Here is a 17,566-nt window from a genome sequence, read left to right on the forward strand (position 1 = left end):
TTTCACGCTACTCCAACTGGAAGGAACGCCTCCTCTCCCTGGTCCTCTGCAGCACGCTGGGGCCCTACTCCCTATTCTCTGTGTATTCATTCGCTTGGGCTGCCATTATAAAGTACCACAGATGGAGTGGCTCCAACAACAGCAACTTATTTGTTCACAGTTCATGAGCAAGGTGTTAGCAGCATTGGTGTCTCCTGGGCCCCTCTCCACCGCCTGCGAGGGCCGCCTTGCTGTGTCCTCAGATGGCCTTTTCTTTGCACGTGCGCATGCCTGTGTCTCTTCGCCTTCCTATACTGTCATATTGAAATAGGGCCCTGCTCTAATGGCCTTGTTTTAACTTGGTCACCTTTAAAGACCTTATCTCCAAATGTGGTTACATTCTGAGGTACTGGAAACCCAACTTGAACTGGGGGACAGGAGGATGAGGACACATTTGGGCTCACAACACCTTGCTACACACTTTAGAATATTAGTGGGCACCCATTCGCGAGTGTTCTTCCTCTCCTGCTTGAATGTAATCTCCCTGGTGAAAGGCCTGTTTTAAGATTCAGTGGGAGGAGCCAAGATGGCCGAATAGGAACAGCTCCGGTCTACAGCTCCCAGCCTGAGCGATGCAGAAGACGGGTGATTTCTGCATTTCCAACTGAGGCACTGGGTTCATCTCACTAGGGAGTGCCAGACAGTGGGCGCGGGTCAGTGGGTGCCCGCACCGTGCGCGAGCCGAAGCAGGGCGAGGCATTGCCTCACTCCCGAAGTGCAAGGGGTCAGGGAGTTCCCTTTCCGAGTCAAAGAAAGGGGTGACGGATGCACCTGGAAAATCGGGTCACTCCCACCCGAATACTGCGCTTTTCCGACGGGCTTAAAAAACGGCGCACCACGAGAGTATATCCCACACCTGGCTCGGAGGGTCCTACGCCCACGGAATCTCGCTGATTGCTAGCACAGCAGTCTGAGATCAAACTGCAAGGCGGCAGCGAGGCTGGGGGAGGGGCGCCCGCCATTGCCCAGGCTTGCTTAGGTAAACAAAGCAGCCAGGAAGCTCCAACTGGGTGGAGCCCACCACAGCTCAAGGAGGCCTGCCTGCCTCTGTAGGCTCCACCTCTGGGGGCAGGGCACAGACAAACAAAAAGACAGCAGTAACCTCTGCAGACTTAAATGTCCCTGTCTGACAGCTTTGAAGAAAGCAGTGGTTCTCCCAGCACGCAGCTGGAGATCTGAGAACAGGCAGACTGCCTCCTCAAGTGGGTCCCTGACCCCTGACCCCGGGGCAGCCTAACTGGGAGGCACCCCCAAGCAGGGGCACACTGACACCTCACACAGCAGGATATTCCAACAGACCTGCAGCTGAGGGTCCTGTCTGTTAGAAGGAAAACTAACAAACAGAAAGGACATCCACACCAAAAACCCATCTGTACATCACCATCATCAAAGACCAAAAGTAGATAAAACCACAAAGATGGGGAAAAAACAGAACAGAAAAACTGGAAACTCTAAAAAGCAGGGCGCCTCTCCTCCTCCAAAGGAACGCAGTTCCTCACCAGCAATGGAACAAAGCTGGATGGAGAATGACTTTGACAAGCTGAGAGAAGAAGGCTTCAGACGATCAAACTACTCTGAGCTACGGGAGGACATTCAAACCAAAGGCAAAGAAGTTGAAAACTTTGAAAAAAATTTAGAAGAATGTATAACTAGAATAACCAATACAGAGAAGTGCTTAAAGGAGCTGATGGAGCTGAAAACCAAGGCTCGAAAACTACGTGAAGAATGCAGAAGCCTCAGGAGCCAATGTGATCAACTGGAAGAAAGGGTATCAGCAATGGAAGATGAAATGAATGAAATGAAGTGAGAAGGGAAGTTTAGAGAAAAAAGAATAAAAAGAAATGAGCAAAGCCTCCAAGAAATATGGGACTATGAGAAAAGACAAAATCTACATCTGATTGGTGTACCTGAAAGTGATGGGGAGAATGGAACCAAGTTGGAAAACACTCTGCAGGATATTATCCAGGAGAACTTCCCCAATCTAGCAAGGCAGGCCAACGTTCAGATTCAGGAAATACAGAGAATGCCACAAAGATACTCCTCGAGAAGAGCAACTCCAAGACACATAATTGTCAGATTCACCAAAGTTGAAATGAAGGAAAAAATGTTAAGGGCAGCCAGAGAGAAATGTCGGGTTACCCTCAAAGGGAAGCCCATAAGACTAACAGTGGATCTCTCGGCAGAAACTCTACAAGACAGAAGAGAGTGGGGGCCAATATTCAACATTCTTAAAGAAAAGAATTTTCAACCCAGAATTTCATATCCAGCCAAACTAAGCTTCATAAGTGAAGGAGAAATAAAATACTTTACAGACAAGCAAATGCTGAGAGATTTTGTCACCACCAGGCCTGCCCTAAAAGAGCTCCTGAAGGAAGCGCTAAACATGGAAAGGAACAACGGGTACCAGCCGCTGCAAAATCATGCCAAAATGTAAAGACCATCGAGACTGGGAAGAAACTGCATCAACTAACGAGCAAAATAACCAGCTAACATCATAATGACAGGGTCAAATTCACACATAACAATATTAACTTTAAATGTAAATGGACTAAATGCTCCAATTAAAAGACACAGACTGGCAAATTGGATAAAGAGTCAAGACCCATCAGTGTGCTGTATTCAGGAAACCCATCTCACGTGCAGAGACACACATAGGCTCAAAATAAAAGGATGGAGGAAGATCTACCAAGCAAATGGAAAACAAAAAAAGGCAGGGATTGCAATCCTAGTCTCTGATAAAACAGACTTTAAACCAACAAAGATCAAAAGAGACAAAGAAGGCCATTACATAATGGTAAAGGGATCAATTCAACAAGAAGAGCTAACTATCCTAAATATATATGCACCCAATACAGGAGCACCAAGATTCATAAAGCAAGTCCTGAGTGACCTACAAAGAGACTTAGACTCCCACACATTAATAATGGAAGACTTTAACACCCCACTGTCAACATTAGACAGATCAACGAGACAGAAAGTCAACAAGGATACCCAGGAATTGAACTCAGCTCTGCACCAAGCAGACCTAATAGACATCTACAGAACTCTCCACCCCAAATCAACAGAATATACATTTTTTTCAGCACTACACCACACCTATTCCAAAATTGACCACATACTTGGAAGTAAAGCTCTCCTCAGCAAATGTAAAAGAACAGAAATTATAACAAACTATCTCTCAGACCACAGTGCAATCAAACTAGAACTCAGGATTAAGAATCTCACTCAAAACCACTCAACTACATGGAAACTGAACAACCTGCTCCTGAATGATTGCTGGGTACATAACGAAATGAAGGCAGAAATAAAGATGTTCTTTGAAACCAACGAGAACAAAGACACAACATACCAGAATCTCTGGGACGCATTCAAAGCAGTGTGTAGAGGGAAATTTATAGCACTAAATGCCCACATGAGAAAGCAGGAAAGTTCTAAAATTGACACCCTAACATCACAATTAAAAGAACTAGAAAAGCAAGAGCAAACACATTCAAAAGCTAGCAGAAGGCAAGAAATAACTAAAATCAGAGCAGAACTGAAGGAAATAGAGACACAAAAAACCCTTCAAAAAATTAATGAATTCAGGAGCTGGTTTTTTGAAAGGATCAACAAAATTGATAGACCGCTAGCAAGACTAATAAAGAAAAAAAGAGAGAAGAATCAAATAGACGCAATAAAAAATGGTAAGGGGGATATCACCACCAATCCCACAGAAATACAAACTACCATCAGAGAATACTACAAACACCTCTACGCAAATAAACTAGAAAATCTAGAAGAAATGGATAAATTCCTCGACACATACACTCTCCCAAGACTAAACCAGGAAGAAATTGAATCTCTGAATAGACCAATAACAGGATCTGAAATTGTGGTGATAATCAATCTTACCAACCAAAAAGAGTCCAGGACCAGATGGATTCACAGCTGAATTCTACCAGAGGTACAAGGAGGAACTGGTACCATTCCTTCTGAAACTATTCCAATCAATAGAAAAAGAGGGAATCCTCCCTAACTCATTTTATGAGGCCAGCATCATTCTGATACCAAAGCCAGGCAGAGACACAACAAAAAAAGAGAATTTTAGACCAATATCCTTGATGAACATTGATGCAAAAATCCCCAATAAAATACTGGCAAAACGAATCCAGCAGCACATCAAAAAGCTTATCCACCATGATCAAGTGGGCTTCATCCCTGGGATGCAAGGCTGGTTCAATATACGCAAATCAATAAATGTAATCCAGCATATAAACAGAGCCAAAGACGAAAACCACATGATTATCTCAATAGATGCAGAAAAAGCCTTTGACAAAATTCAACAACCCTTCATGCTAAAAACTCTCAATAAATTAGGTATTGATGGGACGTATTTCAAAATAATAAGAGCTATCTATGACAAACCCACAGCCAATATCATACTGAATGGGCAAAAACTGGAAGCATTCCCTTTGAAAACTGGCACAAGACAGGGATGCCCTCTCTCACCACTCCTATTCAACATAGTGTTGGAAGTTCTGGCCAGGGCAATTAGGCAGGAGAAGGAAATAAAGGGTATTCAATTAGGAAAAGAGGAAGTCAAATTGTTCCTGTTTGCAGATGACATGATTGTATATCTAGAAAACCCCATTGTCTCAGCCCAAAATCTCCTTAAGCTGATAAGCAACTTCAGCAAAGTCTCAGGATACAAAATCAATGTACACAAATCACAAGCATTCTTATACACCAATAACAGACAAACAGAGAGCCAAATCATGAGTGAACTCCCATTCACAATTGCTTCAAACAGAATAAAATACCTAGGAATCCAACTTACAAGGGATGTGAAGGACCTCTTCAAGGAGAACTACAAACCACTGCTCAAGGAAATAAAAGAGGATACAAACAAATGGAAGAACATTCCATGCTCATGGGTAGGAAGAATCAATATCGTGAAAATGGCCATACTGCCCAAGGTAATTTACAGATTCAATGCCATCCCCATCAAGCTACCAATGCCTTTCTTCACAGAATTGGAAAAAACTACTTTAAGGTTCATATGGAACCAAAAAAGAGCCCACATTGCCAAGTCAATCCTAAGCCAAAAGAACAAAGCTGGAGGCATCACACTACCTGACTTCAAACTATACTACAAGGCTACAGTAACCAAAACAGCATGGTACTGGTACCACAACAGAGATATAGATCAATGGAACAGAACAGAGCCCTCAGAAATAATGCCGCATATCTACAACTATCTGATCTTTGACAAACCTGAGAAAAACAACCAATGGGGAAAGGATTCCCTATTTAATAAATGGTGCTGGGAAAACTGGCTAGCCATATGTAGAAAGCTGAAACTGGATCCCTTCCTTACACGTTATACAAAAATCAATTCAAGATGGATTAAAGACTTAAATGTTAGACCTAAAACCATAAAAACCCTAGAAGAAAACCTAGGCATTACCATTCAGGACATAGGCATGGGCAAGGACTTCATGTCTAAAACACCAAAAGCAATGGCAACAAAAGCCAAAATTGACAAATGGGATCTAATTAAACTAAAGAGCTTCTGCACAGCAAAAGAAACTACCATCAGAGTGAACAGGCAACCTACAAAATGGGAGAAAATTTTCGCAACCTACCCATCTGACAAAGGGCTAATATCCAGAATCTACAATGAACTCAAACAAATTTACAAGAAAAAACAAACAACCCCATCAAAAAGTGGGCGAAGGACATGAACAGACGCTTCTCAAAAGAAGACATTTATGCAGCCAAAAAACACATGAAAAAATGCTCATCATCACTGGCCATCAGAGAAATGCAAATCAAAACCACAATGAGATACCATCTCACACCAGTTAGAATGGCAATCGTTAAAAAGTCAGGAAACAACAGGTGCTGGACAGGATGTGGAGAAATAGGAACACTTTTACACTGTTGGTGGGACTGTAAACTAGTTCAACCATTGTGGAAGTCAGTGTGGCAATTCCTCAGGGATCTAGAACTGGAAATACCATTTGACACAGCCATCCCATTACTGGGTATATACCCAAAGGACTATAAATCATGCTGCTATAAAGACACATGCACATGTATGTTTATTGTGGCATTATTCACAATAGCAAAGACTTGGAACCAACCCAAATGTCCAACAATGATAGACTGGATTAAGAAAATGTGGCACATATACACCATGGAATACTATGCAGCCATAAAAAATGATGAGTTCATGTCCTTTGTAGGGACATGGATGAAACTGGAAATCATCATTCTCAGTAAACTGTCTCAAGAACAAAAAACCAAACACCGCATATTCTCACTCATAGGTGGGAATTGAACAATGAGAACACACGGACACAGGAAGGGGAACATCACACTCTGGGGACTGTTGTGGGGTGGGGGGAGGCGGGAGGGATAGCACTGGGAGATATACCTAATGCTAGATGACGAGTTAGTGGGTGCAGCACACCAGCATGGCACCATATGTAACTAACCTACACAATGTGCACATGTACCCTAAAACTTAAAGTATAATAATAAAAAAAAAAGAAAAAAAAAAGAAAAAAAAAAGATTCTGTGTTCCTGGCAATCAATTGTTTGATTCATCTTCATGATCATGATTGGCATTTTGGTTGCTTTTGTCCTGATATAAACATGTTTTGAGGCAAATAAATAATCAGCCATGGTGGCTTCATGGCAGCAACTGGGCTAGATGGTTTCAAGGTTGCTTACAAATAGGCCTGTTGATTCCCCATCCCCATCCACTGTGAAATTCTGTCTCAAGGGAGTTTCAGCTATTTGCATACTTTCTACACGAAGGCCTCCTAGGAGGGTCCAGCCCTAACTTTAAAATTACCTGTGCAAATAGCAAAGACTTTGAACCAACCCAAATGCCCATCAATGATAGACTGGATAAAGAAAATGTGGCACATATACACCATGGAATACTATGCAGCCATAAAAAAGAATGTGTTCATGTCGTTTGCAGAGACATGGATGAAGCTAGAAGCCATCATTCTCAGCAAACTAACACAGGGACAGAAAATCAAACACCACATGTTCTCACTCATAAGTGGGAGTTGAACAATGAGAACACATGGACACAGGGAGGGGGACATCACACACTGGGGCCTGTTGGAGGGTCGGGGGCACAGGGAGGGAGAGCATTAGGACAAATACCTAACGCATGCAGGGCTTAAAATCTAGATGATGAGTTGACAGGTGCAGCAAACCACCATGGCACATGTATGCCTCTGTAACAAACCTGCACATTCTGCACATGTGTCCCAGAATTTAAAGTGAAATAAAATAAAATAAAATTCCCCACGCATTGCCTAGTTCTATGTCTGCATCCAGCAGCACCTGAAATCCCAGCCTGATGCAGCCCCAGCAGTTCATCTCATTTTATTTTGCCTGAAGTCTCCAAGCAAGTTCTCCCAGCTCAAGGGCCAGCATTCTTTCCAACAACTCATCACTCCTCGTTATGCAAAGGGAAGAACACCAAGGGCTTTCTGTCTTCTGAGCAATAATTCGGGTAATGAAGTGAGAGCTTAGCCTCTCTTGTGAATGCTGAGGAACCCTAAAACAGCATATCTTTTGCTTCCAAAAAGATCTAGCATAGCAATTTTGTTGGTTCATAAAACGCTCAAATGCTCAAACCATATGTTTAGCTACAATTCCCAATGGCTATATCCTTCCTTATATGAGTAAAAGAGGAGGTTTTCAGCATCAGGTGGAAAAATAAGTATGGGTATTGGGGAAAATAGTCTAAATTTAACTCTGAGTCAGTTCCAAGACAGTGGAGGTGATACCAGCTTCATGGCCTGGCATTTCCCAGCCTGCGAATCCTGCTTCAAGTCTGCAAGTCTGCCCAGTAGGTACAAGACAAATCATCCCCAAGAACATTTGTACAGAAACATGAGGCTTGCTAGATACCTCCCTTGTGCAGGGTAGCTTCTATGAAACATATAGACCAAGCAGACTTCCACATCAGTGAATACATTTGGCCATCTGAAAATACAGAGACTTAACACATATGGAGACCTGTGGCTTCCTCGGGCTAGCCTCAGTTTGAAAGCAAGGGTGAGATCTTTGTCAGACACTCACGGGACCTGTGCTGCCCATAAAGGAAGGGGCTCTTCTCTCAGGACAGCACAAGGGAAAACACCCACAGCCGGAAAAGAAGGTGTGTCTCAGCATGACGGAGGCTGTGTGCAAATTATTCCTTGTGCCAATATCAGCAGTGTGGATCTGACAAACAAAAGGCCATGTCATTGGCTTAGTGTCTCTGTGGAGTCTGTAATGGTCCTTTTACTTACTTGAGTCCTTTCTAAGATGGATTTTGTTCATTTTCCACTGAGATTGCAGAAGCTGCACGTGGCGTGGCAGTTTATGAATTGGGTCCCCCGGCAAGGCTCTGAAAGACAGCTGGAGTGGGGGTGGGCTGTGTGTGTGAAGCCACTGCACAGAGCTGGAGTCGGCTGTCCACACAATCACGTCTATGTGAGAGCCGGCAGCCTGCAAACCGCTTCCCTGCAAGGGGAGACACATGCCAGGGGAGGGCCAGAGACTTTTGTTAATTCTGTTTATCTTAGAGACTGTTTTTTTGTCTGCTGGGGGAAATAAAAAACAAATACATAACTTCCTTGCTTGTGTGCAGTCTGAATTTTTTTCTCTCTCTCATGCCCTCATTTTTATTTCTCCAAAGTATCTCTCCCCTTCAGTTTGGGGCATCAGTTTATGGCATTTTTACGTACATGTGTATATAGTATTTATGCACAAAGTCAGAGATATAAATGTGTGTTTTAGACTCTTTTGGCTTTAGTGTTCTGTGGAGGTCCATGAGATATCAGAGATCTCATTCTCTTTCTGTTAACATAATTAGCAGAGCTCTCTCTGTGCTCAGAGCGCATAGCTGAGTCCCGCATAACCAGCAATAACAGTGCATTCTTAGCAGCCTCCCTGGATAGTTTGCTAAATTCTTTCTGAGAGCCTCTCGCTGCCTTTACAAAGGTTATAGCTGAAAAACAAACCAGAAACTGGGAATCCAACTCTGTGAGCAGAGAGAGGGCTGCACATTCTATTATTGCACGGATAGAGGCTCAGGTTCGTGCAGTCGCGTTTGGAGTCCTGGCAATTTCAGATGAAGGCCGTCCTTAGGAAAATCAGCTATCCCAAGCCCAGGCAGTCTGGGTTAGCCGAGGTTTTTGTTTGTTTTGTGGAGTTTTTGCTGGTTGGTCTTTTGTAGATGCTGCAAATCACAAATGGGGAACCTGAACGACACAAGCTTTTTCTTCTCCGTATCATTTTACCTGGCCAAAAAGGCAAAAGAAGGGGAAGGTGGCATTGCTAAGTCACAGGGAAGGATACGACCTAAACACCCCCCCTTCCCCAAGTAATCCGGGAGCACCACTCCCCTCTGAGGACCCCACAGGTACTTTCACAGTCCAACACACTGAGAAACAAGCCCACAGGGTGCCAGGATGACATGACCACAGAGAAAAGGGACAGAAGGAGTTTGGGACACATGTGCGGTCACCTGTTGCTTTTGCAGACTTGAACTTAGAAAATACGAGGCTCATTAGAATTTCTCTTTCTAAAATAAACAACCACTTTTAATATCGTCCAATATCATGTACTGCTATAGTTCTCTGTCCTCCACACTGAGAATCCAAAACAGGTCCTTGGGATAACTTTTGGGAAACAATACCGCCGCGAAAACAAAAGTCTTCTCAGCCAAGAACACAGATTTTTTTATCTACCTTTGATGTCCCAAAGGACTAGAGAATCCAGAGCATTTAAATAAGACTCCAATGCCAGGAGCTCACTGTTCCCTGCTGGATGCCAGCCCTCCCCTCCCTGCCCAGAAGAGGACATGGTACTCACCAGTCATTAGGGTATAGTAATTGGGATACGAGAGACTAGGGAAGTCTGGAGTCAAGTAATCCACTTTTACTCCCCTGCTCACAATCTCTTTGAAACCAGGCAATGACTCCAGCGCCTCATCGCTGATGTAGTCTGAGCGAAAACCATCCAGCAGAAACACCAGCAGCTTCCGGCGGGCAGAGGCTGGCTGGGCCAGGCCCAGGGCAAGGGCCAGCAGGAGGGTCCCAAGCTTCACTGCCATGCTGCCAGGAGCCTGCCAGAGCCCGGCTGGCACAGCTGTCGCCTTGCAAAGACTGAGGATGGAGAATCTGTAGCTATTCTCTCTTTCAGGGGCTGGACCTTGAGCCGCTGGCCTTCCTGAGCCAAGTTCACTTTCAGAATTTAAAGGAACAGCACCCCCTTTTCCACACATCTATGCTCACCCTTTACTAGAAAGTCCAGAGACCGACTCCTTCAGATAAACTGGGTTCCAAACAACCCAGAATTAACACCAGGGGAGAGAGTTCAAACTTATTATTTTTGGTGAACCTTCCAGAAATACAAGCACCCACAGAGATGGAATTTTAGAAGATGACAAAGTCAACACTAACTTTGCAGTTGAGCTAACCAAAGGGAGGAACCAAGGAAAAGGGCAAGATTTTAATTTGCTGTTATCCCACATCATGGCCTCATTTAAACTCTTTTTCACTTAGAATTTAGTAACGCAAACCTCTGGACTCAGTGCATAAACAGGAAACAATACGTTTCGGTGGGCCCATTTGTAAACTTCCCAGCTGTGTCTCTGTAGACACAGCACTTAAAAACAGTTATTTGTCTATGTCTTGGCCACTTATGTTTTTATATGCAGTGTTATTATTTGTTATTATTTTATTTTTCAAATGTGATTTAGCTGCTGGTGCCCATAGGAGGAGGTGGTTCGTAGAAGAGCCCTAGAGCCAATGAGAAGCTTCCAGAGTTGGACAATGGGAAATCATTACTGGCAGAATGGTCTGAAGCAGCATTGCCCCAAGAGAATGGAAATGAAATAGAGAGCTGGAGATTGAGAGCTTGAGATGGAAAAGCAGAGCTAGAAATTACCATGCAGGCTTTGGGACAGAGAAGACTAGGCGGAGTGGAAAATAGGAGGAGGTTAGTGACAGGGAGGCAGATGTGAGCTGGGGAGCAGACAGAGTTAGCACAAAGTACCCAGAGTCCAGGGGTTCCCTAGAGTGGCTCCGTCATGCTACATAAAATTAAACGACACAATTCATGTGAAGGCTTATAAAACATGGCTGAGTGCAGTGGCCCACTTTGGGAGGCCAAGGTGGAAGGATTGCTTGAGGCCAGGAGTTTGAGACCAGCCTGGGCAATACAGCAAGACCCCGTCTCTATAAAAAATTAAAAAATTAGCTGGGCCTGGTGGCACGTGCCTGGTCCCAGCTACACAGGAGGCTGAGGTGGGAGGATTGTGTGAGCACAGGTGGTCATATCTGCAGTAAGCTGTGATTGTATCACTGCACTCCAGGCTGGGCAACAGAGTGAGTACCTGCCTCAAAAAAAAAAAAAAAAAAAGACATAAAACATGCATGGTCCATAGCAAGTGTTGAACAAATGTTAGATGTTATTCGCATTATAACATTGCTTGTCTCCTGAGGAAACTTGCAGGCTCTGGGCAAACTTTCCAGGGAAGGAAGATGGACACCAGCCACACCAGCCACTCTCAGTCAACCCCAAAATCCCTCTTCCACCTCTGCCCTCTGCTTGTGTCTTTTCTCCTTCTCTTTTTCTGTTGTATTTGAGTCAAGCCCAAACACAGGATCACCATGTCACTTTTTAAATTATGCTGCAAAAGAGAAACACATTGGCCAAATTACCACTCCCCTCTCAGGGGACTTGGCCAAGGATCAGAATTCTTTTTTCCAATAAGAGGTAATGCTTTTTATAATTAAATTTAAATTTTTTTCTTATTAAAAAATAAGGAAAAGGGGAGTTTATCCTAAAAGGTCATTACTTTGAAAACAATGTTATTCTTTTTTCTTTGAGCTGTGTGGTATTGTTGCTATAAACAGAGAAAAAGAAAAGAGAGAAGAAAGAGGAAAGGAAGGAAGAAAGAAAGAAAAAAGAAAGAAAGAAAAGTAAACAAAGGAAGGGAGAAAGAGAAAGAAAGGGAAGGGAAGAAGGAAAGAGAACAGAAGGGAAGAGAAGAAAGGAAGAAAAGGGAGGAAGGGAAGGAAAGGGGAGGGGAAGGAAGGGGAGGGAAGGGAAGGGAGGGAAAGGAAGGGAAGGGAAAGGGAAAGGGGAAGGGGAAGGGAAGGAGAAAAAAAGAATAGAAGGGGAGAAGGGAAGGGAAGAGAAGAAGGGAAGAAAAGCGAAGAAGGGAAGGGAAGGAAAGGGGAGGGGAAGGGAGGGAAAGGAAGGAAAGGGAAAGGGGAAGGGGAAGGGAAGGAAAAAAAAGAATAGAAGGGAAGAAGGGAAGGGAAGAGAAGAAGGGAAGAAAAGCGAAGAAGAGAAGGGAAGGAAAGGGGAGGGGAAGGGAGGGGAGGGGAGGGAAGGGAAGGGAAAGGAAAGGAAGGGAAGAAGGGAAGAAGAGAAGGAAAGGGAAGGTGAGGGGAATGGAAGGGAGGGGAGGGAAGGGAAGGGAAAGGAAAAAGGGAAGAAGGGAAGAGAAGAGATGGGAAGAAGGGAAAGGGAAGGATGGGAAGAAGGGAAAGGGAGGGAAGGGAAGAAGAGAAAAGAAGGGAAGGGAAAGGGAGGGATGGGAAGAAGGGAAAGGGAGGGAAGGGAAGAAGAGAAGAGAAGGGAAGGGAAAGGGAGGAGAGGGAAGGGAAGGGAAGGAGAAGGGAGGGGAGGGGAGGGGAAAAGGCAGGTGCAGCTTGATGGGTTGATGGGCCTCCTAGACACTGAACATCACATGTGCTAGAAGGAGAACTTCTTCCCCTGGTGAGCGCCCATGGAGGTAGGAGGCCCAGATAGCTGTGCTATGTGAGTTCCTGAGAGGCTCAGGGATTGTCTGGACTGCAAAGCTGGAGTCACAGTGCAAGTCCAAGTGATTTACTTTGGGATGGCCTCTGAGCTCACTTTGGGATGGCTTCTGAGCTCACTTTGGGAGAGGTTAAGCACTCCAAATGTTAAAGATGAATAGAAGAGGGACTTCCACTTTTCTCCACTACTAACAAGGGTACACTCAAAATATGGCTCCCTGAGTGCCTCATTGAGCTGTTGTGGGTGTCAACTCAGAAGTAACTTGCTTCAGATTAGCGTGTCCACAGGTCCCCAGAGGCTCCCAAGGCTCCACAAAGATTGTTGTGATGTATCTGGGGTGGGGTCATCATTGTTTTATGATAATGTTTATGTTCGTATTGTGTTATGACCATGTTTAGACAATGTCTCTAAAGCTTTGGATCAATAAATGATTGCCAACATGAATCTTTAATATACATACCAATATATGAAGAAAGAGACGTATTGGATGGAATTCAAGCCAAGGTAATCCTAGGGTTGCTCAAAGCCAGTCTCCAGGTCTTGAACCGTCTAACCTAGAAAAGATTGGAAATGAAAGCTAAAAAGCAATAGGTAAAAGCCATATGTCATACCGGTGGTTAACACTAAGTGCCCAAAGTCTTGTGATCCGAAACCTATGTGTCTATGATCTGGATGTCTTCACTTGGGAGTGGTTATCAGTACCTAATGCTTATAAGTGCTTACTGCAGCTTGTTTTCAAGGGTTGGCAATACTGTAAAGTCTTTGTCCACAGGGGTTTCACGTAGATAATGCAAAATATGAAAAATTTACTCCAGAAGTTGAAAGAACCTTTGTCCTAAAGCTGCTGCAAGTCTCTCTAGGGACATGCATGAGCTCTCAGGAATGTGCTGTCCAGATTAGTCAGCACCCTGGTGCCTCCCCTTTATGGAGAGACAGGTGAGATGGAAGGGAAAGAGTCTCAGAAAAACAAAACAAAACGAAACAAAATAAACAAACAAAAAACACAAAAAAAACGTGATTTCAGAGTCAAGATCCTGGTATGATGCAATTGTGTGATTCTGAAGAAATTGCCTTTCCGGGCTTCAGTTTTCACCTCTGAAAAGTGACAAAGCTCTAGCTTCTAGTTTCTAGCTGTAGAATCAATGCAATTTGAGAGTGAGGTCCCAAGTCAGCCCATGTCGGCCAACATCCACCCTTGTTGGTCCTATTAATTCATCCCAGCTTTTGCAGCCCTGCTGGCCTTTTGTTGGTCCATGTCAACCCTCCTTGTATCTGGAAAAATATTATTTAAAATTTAAGACGACATAAGGACATTTTTAGATAAACAAAAGATGAGAGAATTAGTTACCAACAGGCCTGTACCACAAAAAAAAATACTAAAGAATGTCCTTTGAGAGGAAATAACACAAGATGAAAATTAATATACACAGGAAGGGAAAAAATTCATAAATGATCAATATGTGAGTACATATTAAAGACTATGTTTTTCTTTTATAAATGTCCTTAAAAATAACTGCTTAAAGTAAAAAGAATAACACTATGCTGCGAGTGATGACTTATGAAGAATTAAAAGATATAAAAACAATAGCCTAAATGAAAGGGGTAGAATGTTTGAATGGAATTAAGCTGCTGTGAAGTTCCTTGAAATTTATGAAATGGGAAAAGTCAGATGTCAAGAGCAAAATGTAAAGTGATTGAATATTTACTCTAACTAGACTGTAATAAGGATGCATATTGTAATCCTCAGAGTAACTACTAAACAACAACAAAAAAATACAAAGAGGTTTGACTAAAAGGTCAGTAGCGAAAGAGGAAAATACCTCAACATAATAAAGGCTATATTTGAAAAGCCCACAGCTGACTTCACGCCCAGTGGTGGAAAGCTGAAAGCTTTTCCTCTAAGAGGAGTAATAAGATATGGATGCTCAATCTAAACACTTCTATTCAACATACTGGAAGTCCTAGCCAGACAATTAGGCAAGAGAATTATAAAGGAAAAAATAAAACCATCTCTGTTTGACAATGACATGATCTTACATGTACAAACTCCTAAAGAGCACACACACACACACACACACACACACACACACACACAGAGCATATAAGTTGCAAGATATAAAATCATCCAAAAATCAGTTGTGTTTCTATAAAGTAACAATAAACAGTCCAAAAATAAAAATAAGAAAACAGTCTCATTTACAATAGCATCAAAGGGAACAAAATACTTGAAAATAGGCTGGGTGTGGTGGCTCACACCTGTAACCTCAGCACTTTGGGAGGCCAAGGCGGGCAGATCACTTGAGGTCAGGAGTTTGAGACCAGCCTGGCCAACATGGCAAAACCCATCTCTACTAAAAATACAAAAATTAGCCAGGTGTGGTGGCAAGCACCTGTAATTCCAGCTACTCAGGAGGCTGAGGCAGGAGAATCACTTGAACCTGGGAGGTGGAGGTTGCATCGTGCCACTGCATTCTAGCCTGGGTGACAAAAGCAAATCTCTGTCTCAACAAACAAACAAACAAACAAACTTGAAAATAAATCTAACCACAGAGGTAGAAGATCTGCATGCCGAAATGACAATATACTGATGAGAGAAACTGAATAATACACAAATAAATGGAAAGATATTCCATGTTCATGGATTGGAATAATTAATATTGTTAAGATGTTCATATTACCCAAAGCGATCTACAGAGTCAATGCAATCTGTATCAAAACTCAAATGATATTTTTTCACAGAAATAGAAAAAAAAAATCCTAAAATGTGTATGGACCCAGAAAGAATTGTGAATAACTAAAGAAATCTTGAATAAAAAGAATGAAGCTGGAGGCATCATACTATCTGACTTTGTAACATACCACAAAGCTATAGCTATCAAAACAGCATGGTACTGGTATAAAAACAGACACATATGCCCAAGGAACAGAATAGAGAGGCCAGAAATAAGCCAACACATTTACACTCAATTGATAGTCAACAAAGGTGGTGTAGGGGAGTGAAAAATGGCTTTCATTCACACTTTTTGATTCTTTGGCTGGGCTAATAATTAAATTAGCATGAGACAGATTAATGAGAGAAAAATCATATTTAATTACATATGACACACAGGAGTCTTAAAAATATGAGACCTGAAGAAGGATCAGATGATTGAAGCTTATATAGCACCCTGAGCTACAGAAAGAAATGGGACTTAAGGCTTCTGGGGAAGGTGGTGACACAAGTTATGGAAGAATGAATGGAGGAAACGTATGGTGAATAAAGATTATCTTGTTAAGCAGATAAAAAGTCTCTCAAGTAATAAATGTTGCCCCTGAGCAGCCCTCAGAAGAATAGGTTATAGTATCTCTGGACATGGTGTCAAGCTCCAGCCTCCTCTCCTTTGGTGCAAGTTAATCTTCCCTGGTGGTAAGATTTTGGGGGAGGAGATTTATGACAACTGAGTTCGCTTTGGAGGATTCATCTTTAGGCAGATAAGGGGAGCTCAAGAAAGCTTCTGCCTGCATCCACCCTTCCTCATGTGCTTAGTTCAAAATAATCAGCATACCAAAGCATTGTATTTTGGGATGGTATTTCCCAAACTCTTTCATTTCCTTTGTCTGAAACTTCCCTAGAAGTTTCACACACTAAAAGCTGAGTTGGTGGGTGTCGAGAGAAAAATGGATTTAGTAGCTGAGTGGTAAGGGACCTGGGAATAGGTCAGTCCAGTGAAAAAGTTGTGGCCTCATTTTAGGAGGTGGTGTTGCAGATGCGTTCCCAGCAAAGTTAGGCACCTGTATGATGCAAGGAAATAGGTACGAATACGGTGCATTTCTAGGGAAACAAACAAATAAAGATTAATGCTTGAGGCAGTCTATAAACTAGTTTCTGAATCTGGAGGGCAGCCAATTGAGATTTCTAGATGCTGGGTTTGAAGCATCTTCAGTTGGAATTAAGCTGTTGTGACCGACATCGCCAGTGAAGACTGGCCATGGCAATCTGACAGGTTTTCCTGGTTTGCAGTTTGCATGATGTGTTTCAGGGAACTTTCTGAGTAATGCATACACCAACAGACATGAAGGTTGTTTATACATAAGTTATTATGGTGACTTATCTGAATCCTATAGTAAGTCATCCAGCTTCAGCTTTCAGGGCTTCAGGAAAGGCCAGTTTTAATTTCAGTAATTCCATGTCAGAAGGGCGGGAGGAAACTTGAAAATGTTAGTTTGGAAAGTCAGCGCCAGATTTTGGAGAAACCTAGAAGAATTCAGGATCCAGTTTACAGATGCTCAAAAACAATGAGCTCGAATTTAATAATGGGTGAACTATAGTTTTCTTCTGAAACATAAATTTCTCTCTTTGGTCACCCCCATTTCTACAAAAAATAATCACAGTAAGATCAGTTTATTTGTAAGAAAATAGTTTCATTAAACTTGGCCTGTTTATTTATATAAGTGCAGCAAGAATAGTGATAATTAAATAGGTGCTTTTAAGTCGGCTTTGCTGGAACTTTTAATAAGGAATCTCAGATGGGACTTTTAAAAGGCTCTCAAGGCTAAGAAGCCAAACTGAGAAGTCACCATCAAACTTTGCCTGAAATACCTGCAGATATATAGGTGAAGTTCTTTTTCCTCAAGGTCCCCAAAATATTCTGATGATCTTGGGCCTGCCAGGAAGTGAGATTCCTTTCTTATGTGTGAGACAACTATGTGAACTGTT

General features: G+C 42.8%; 1 protein-coding gene across 3 annotated transcripts in view; it reads right to left on the bottom strand.

The window, feature by feature from the left end:
- Window positions 1-17,566, bottom strand: part of ENPP6 (ectonucleotide pyrophosphatase/phosphodiesterase 6) — a 185,026-nt gene that overhangs the window by 118,910 nt on the left and 48,550 nt on the right. For 2 of the 3 annotated variants that reach the window (XM_063705663.1, XM_063705664.1), the window contains exon 2: window positions 13,331-13,424. Coding sequence is in view for 1 of the 3 variants with exons in the window: in XM_031010562.3 (XP_030866422.1) it covers window positions 9,910-10,150 (241 nt within the window). In the remaining 2 variants the exon portion in view is untranslated. Of the gene's footprint in view, window positions 1-9,909; window positions 10,279-13,330; window positions 13,425-17,566 lie in introns of those variants that run through there. The other variant, XM_031010562.3, reaches the window with a different exon arrangement.

This window comes from Gorilla gorilla, chromosome 3, assembly GCF_029281585.2.
Source record: "Gorilla gorilla gorilla isolate KB3781 chromosome 3, NHGRI_mGorGor1-v2.1_pri, whole genome shotgun sequence".
Taxonomy (NCBI): domain Eukaryota; kingdom Metazoa; phylum Chordata; class Mammalia; order Primates; family Hominidae; genus Gorilla; species Gorilla gorilla.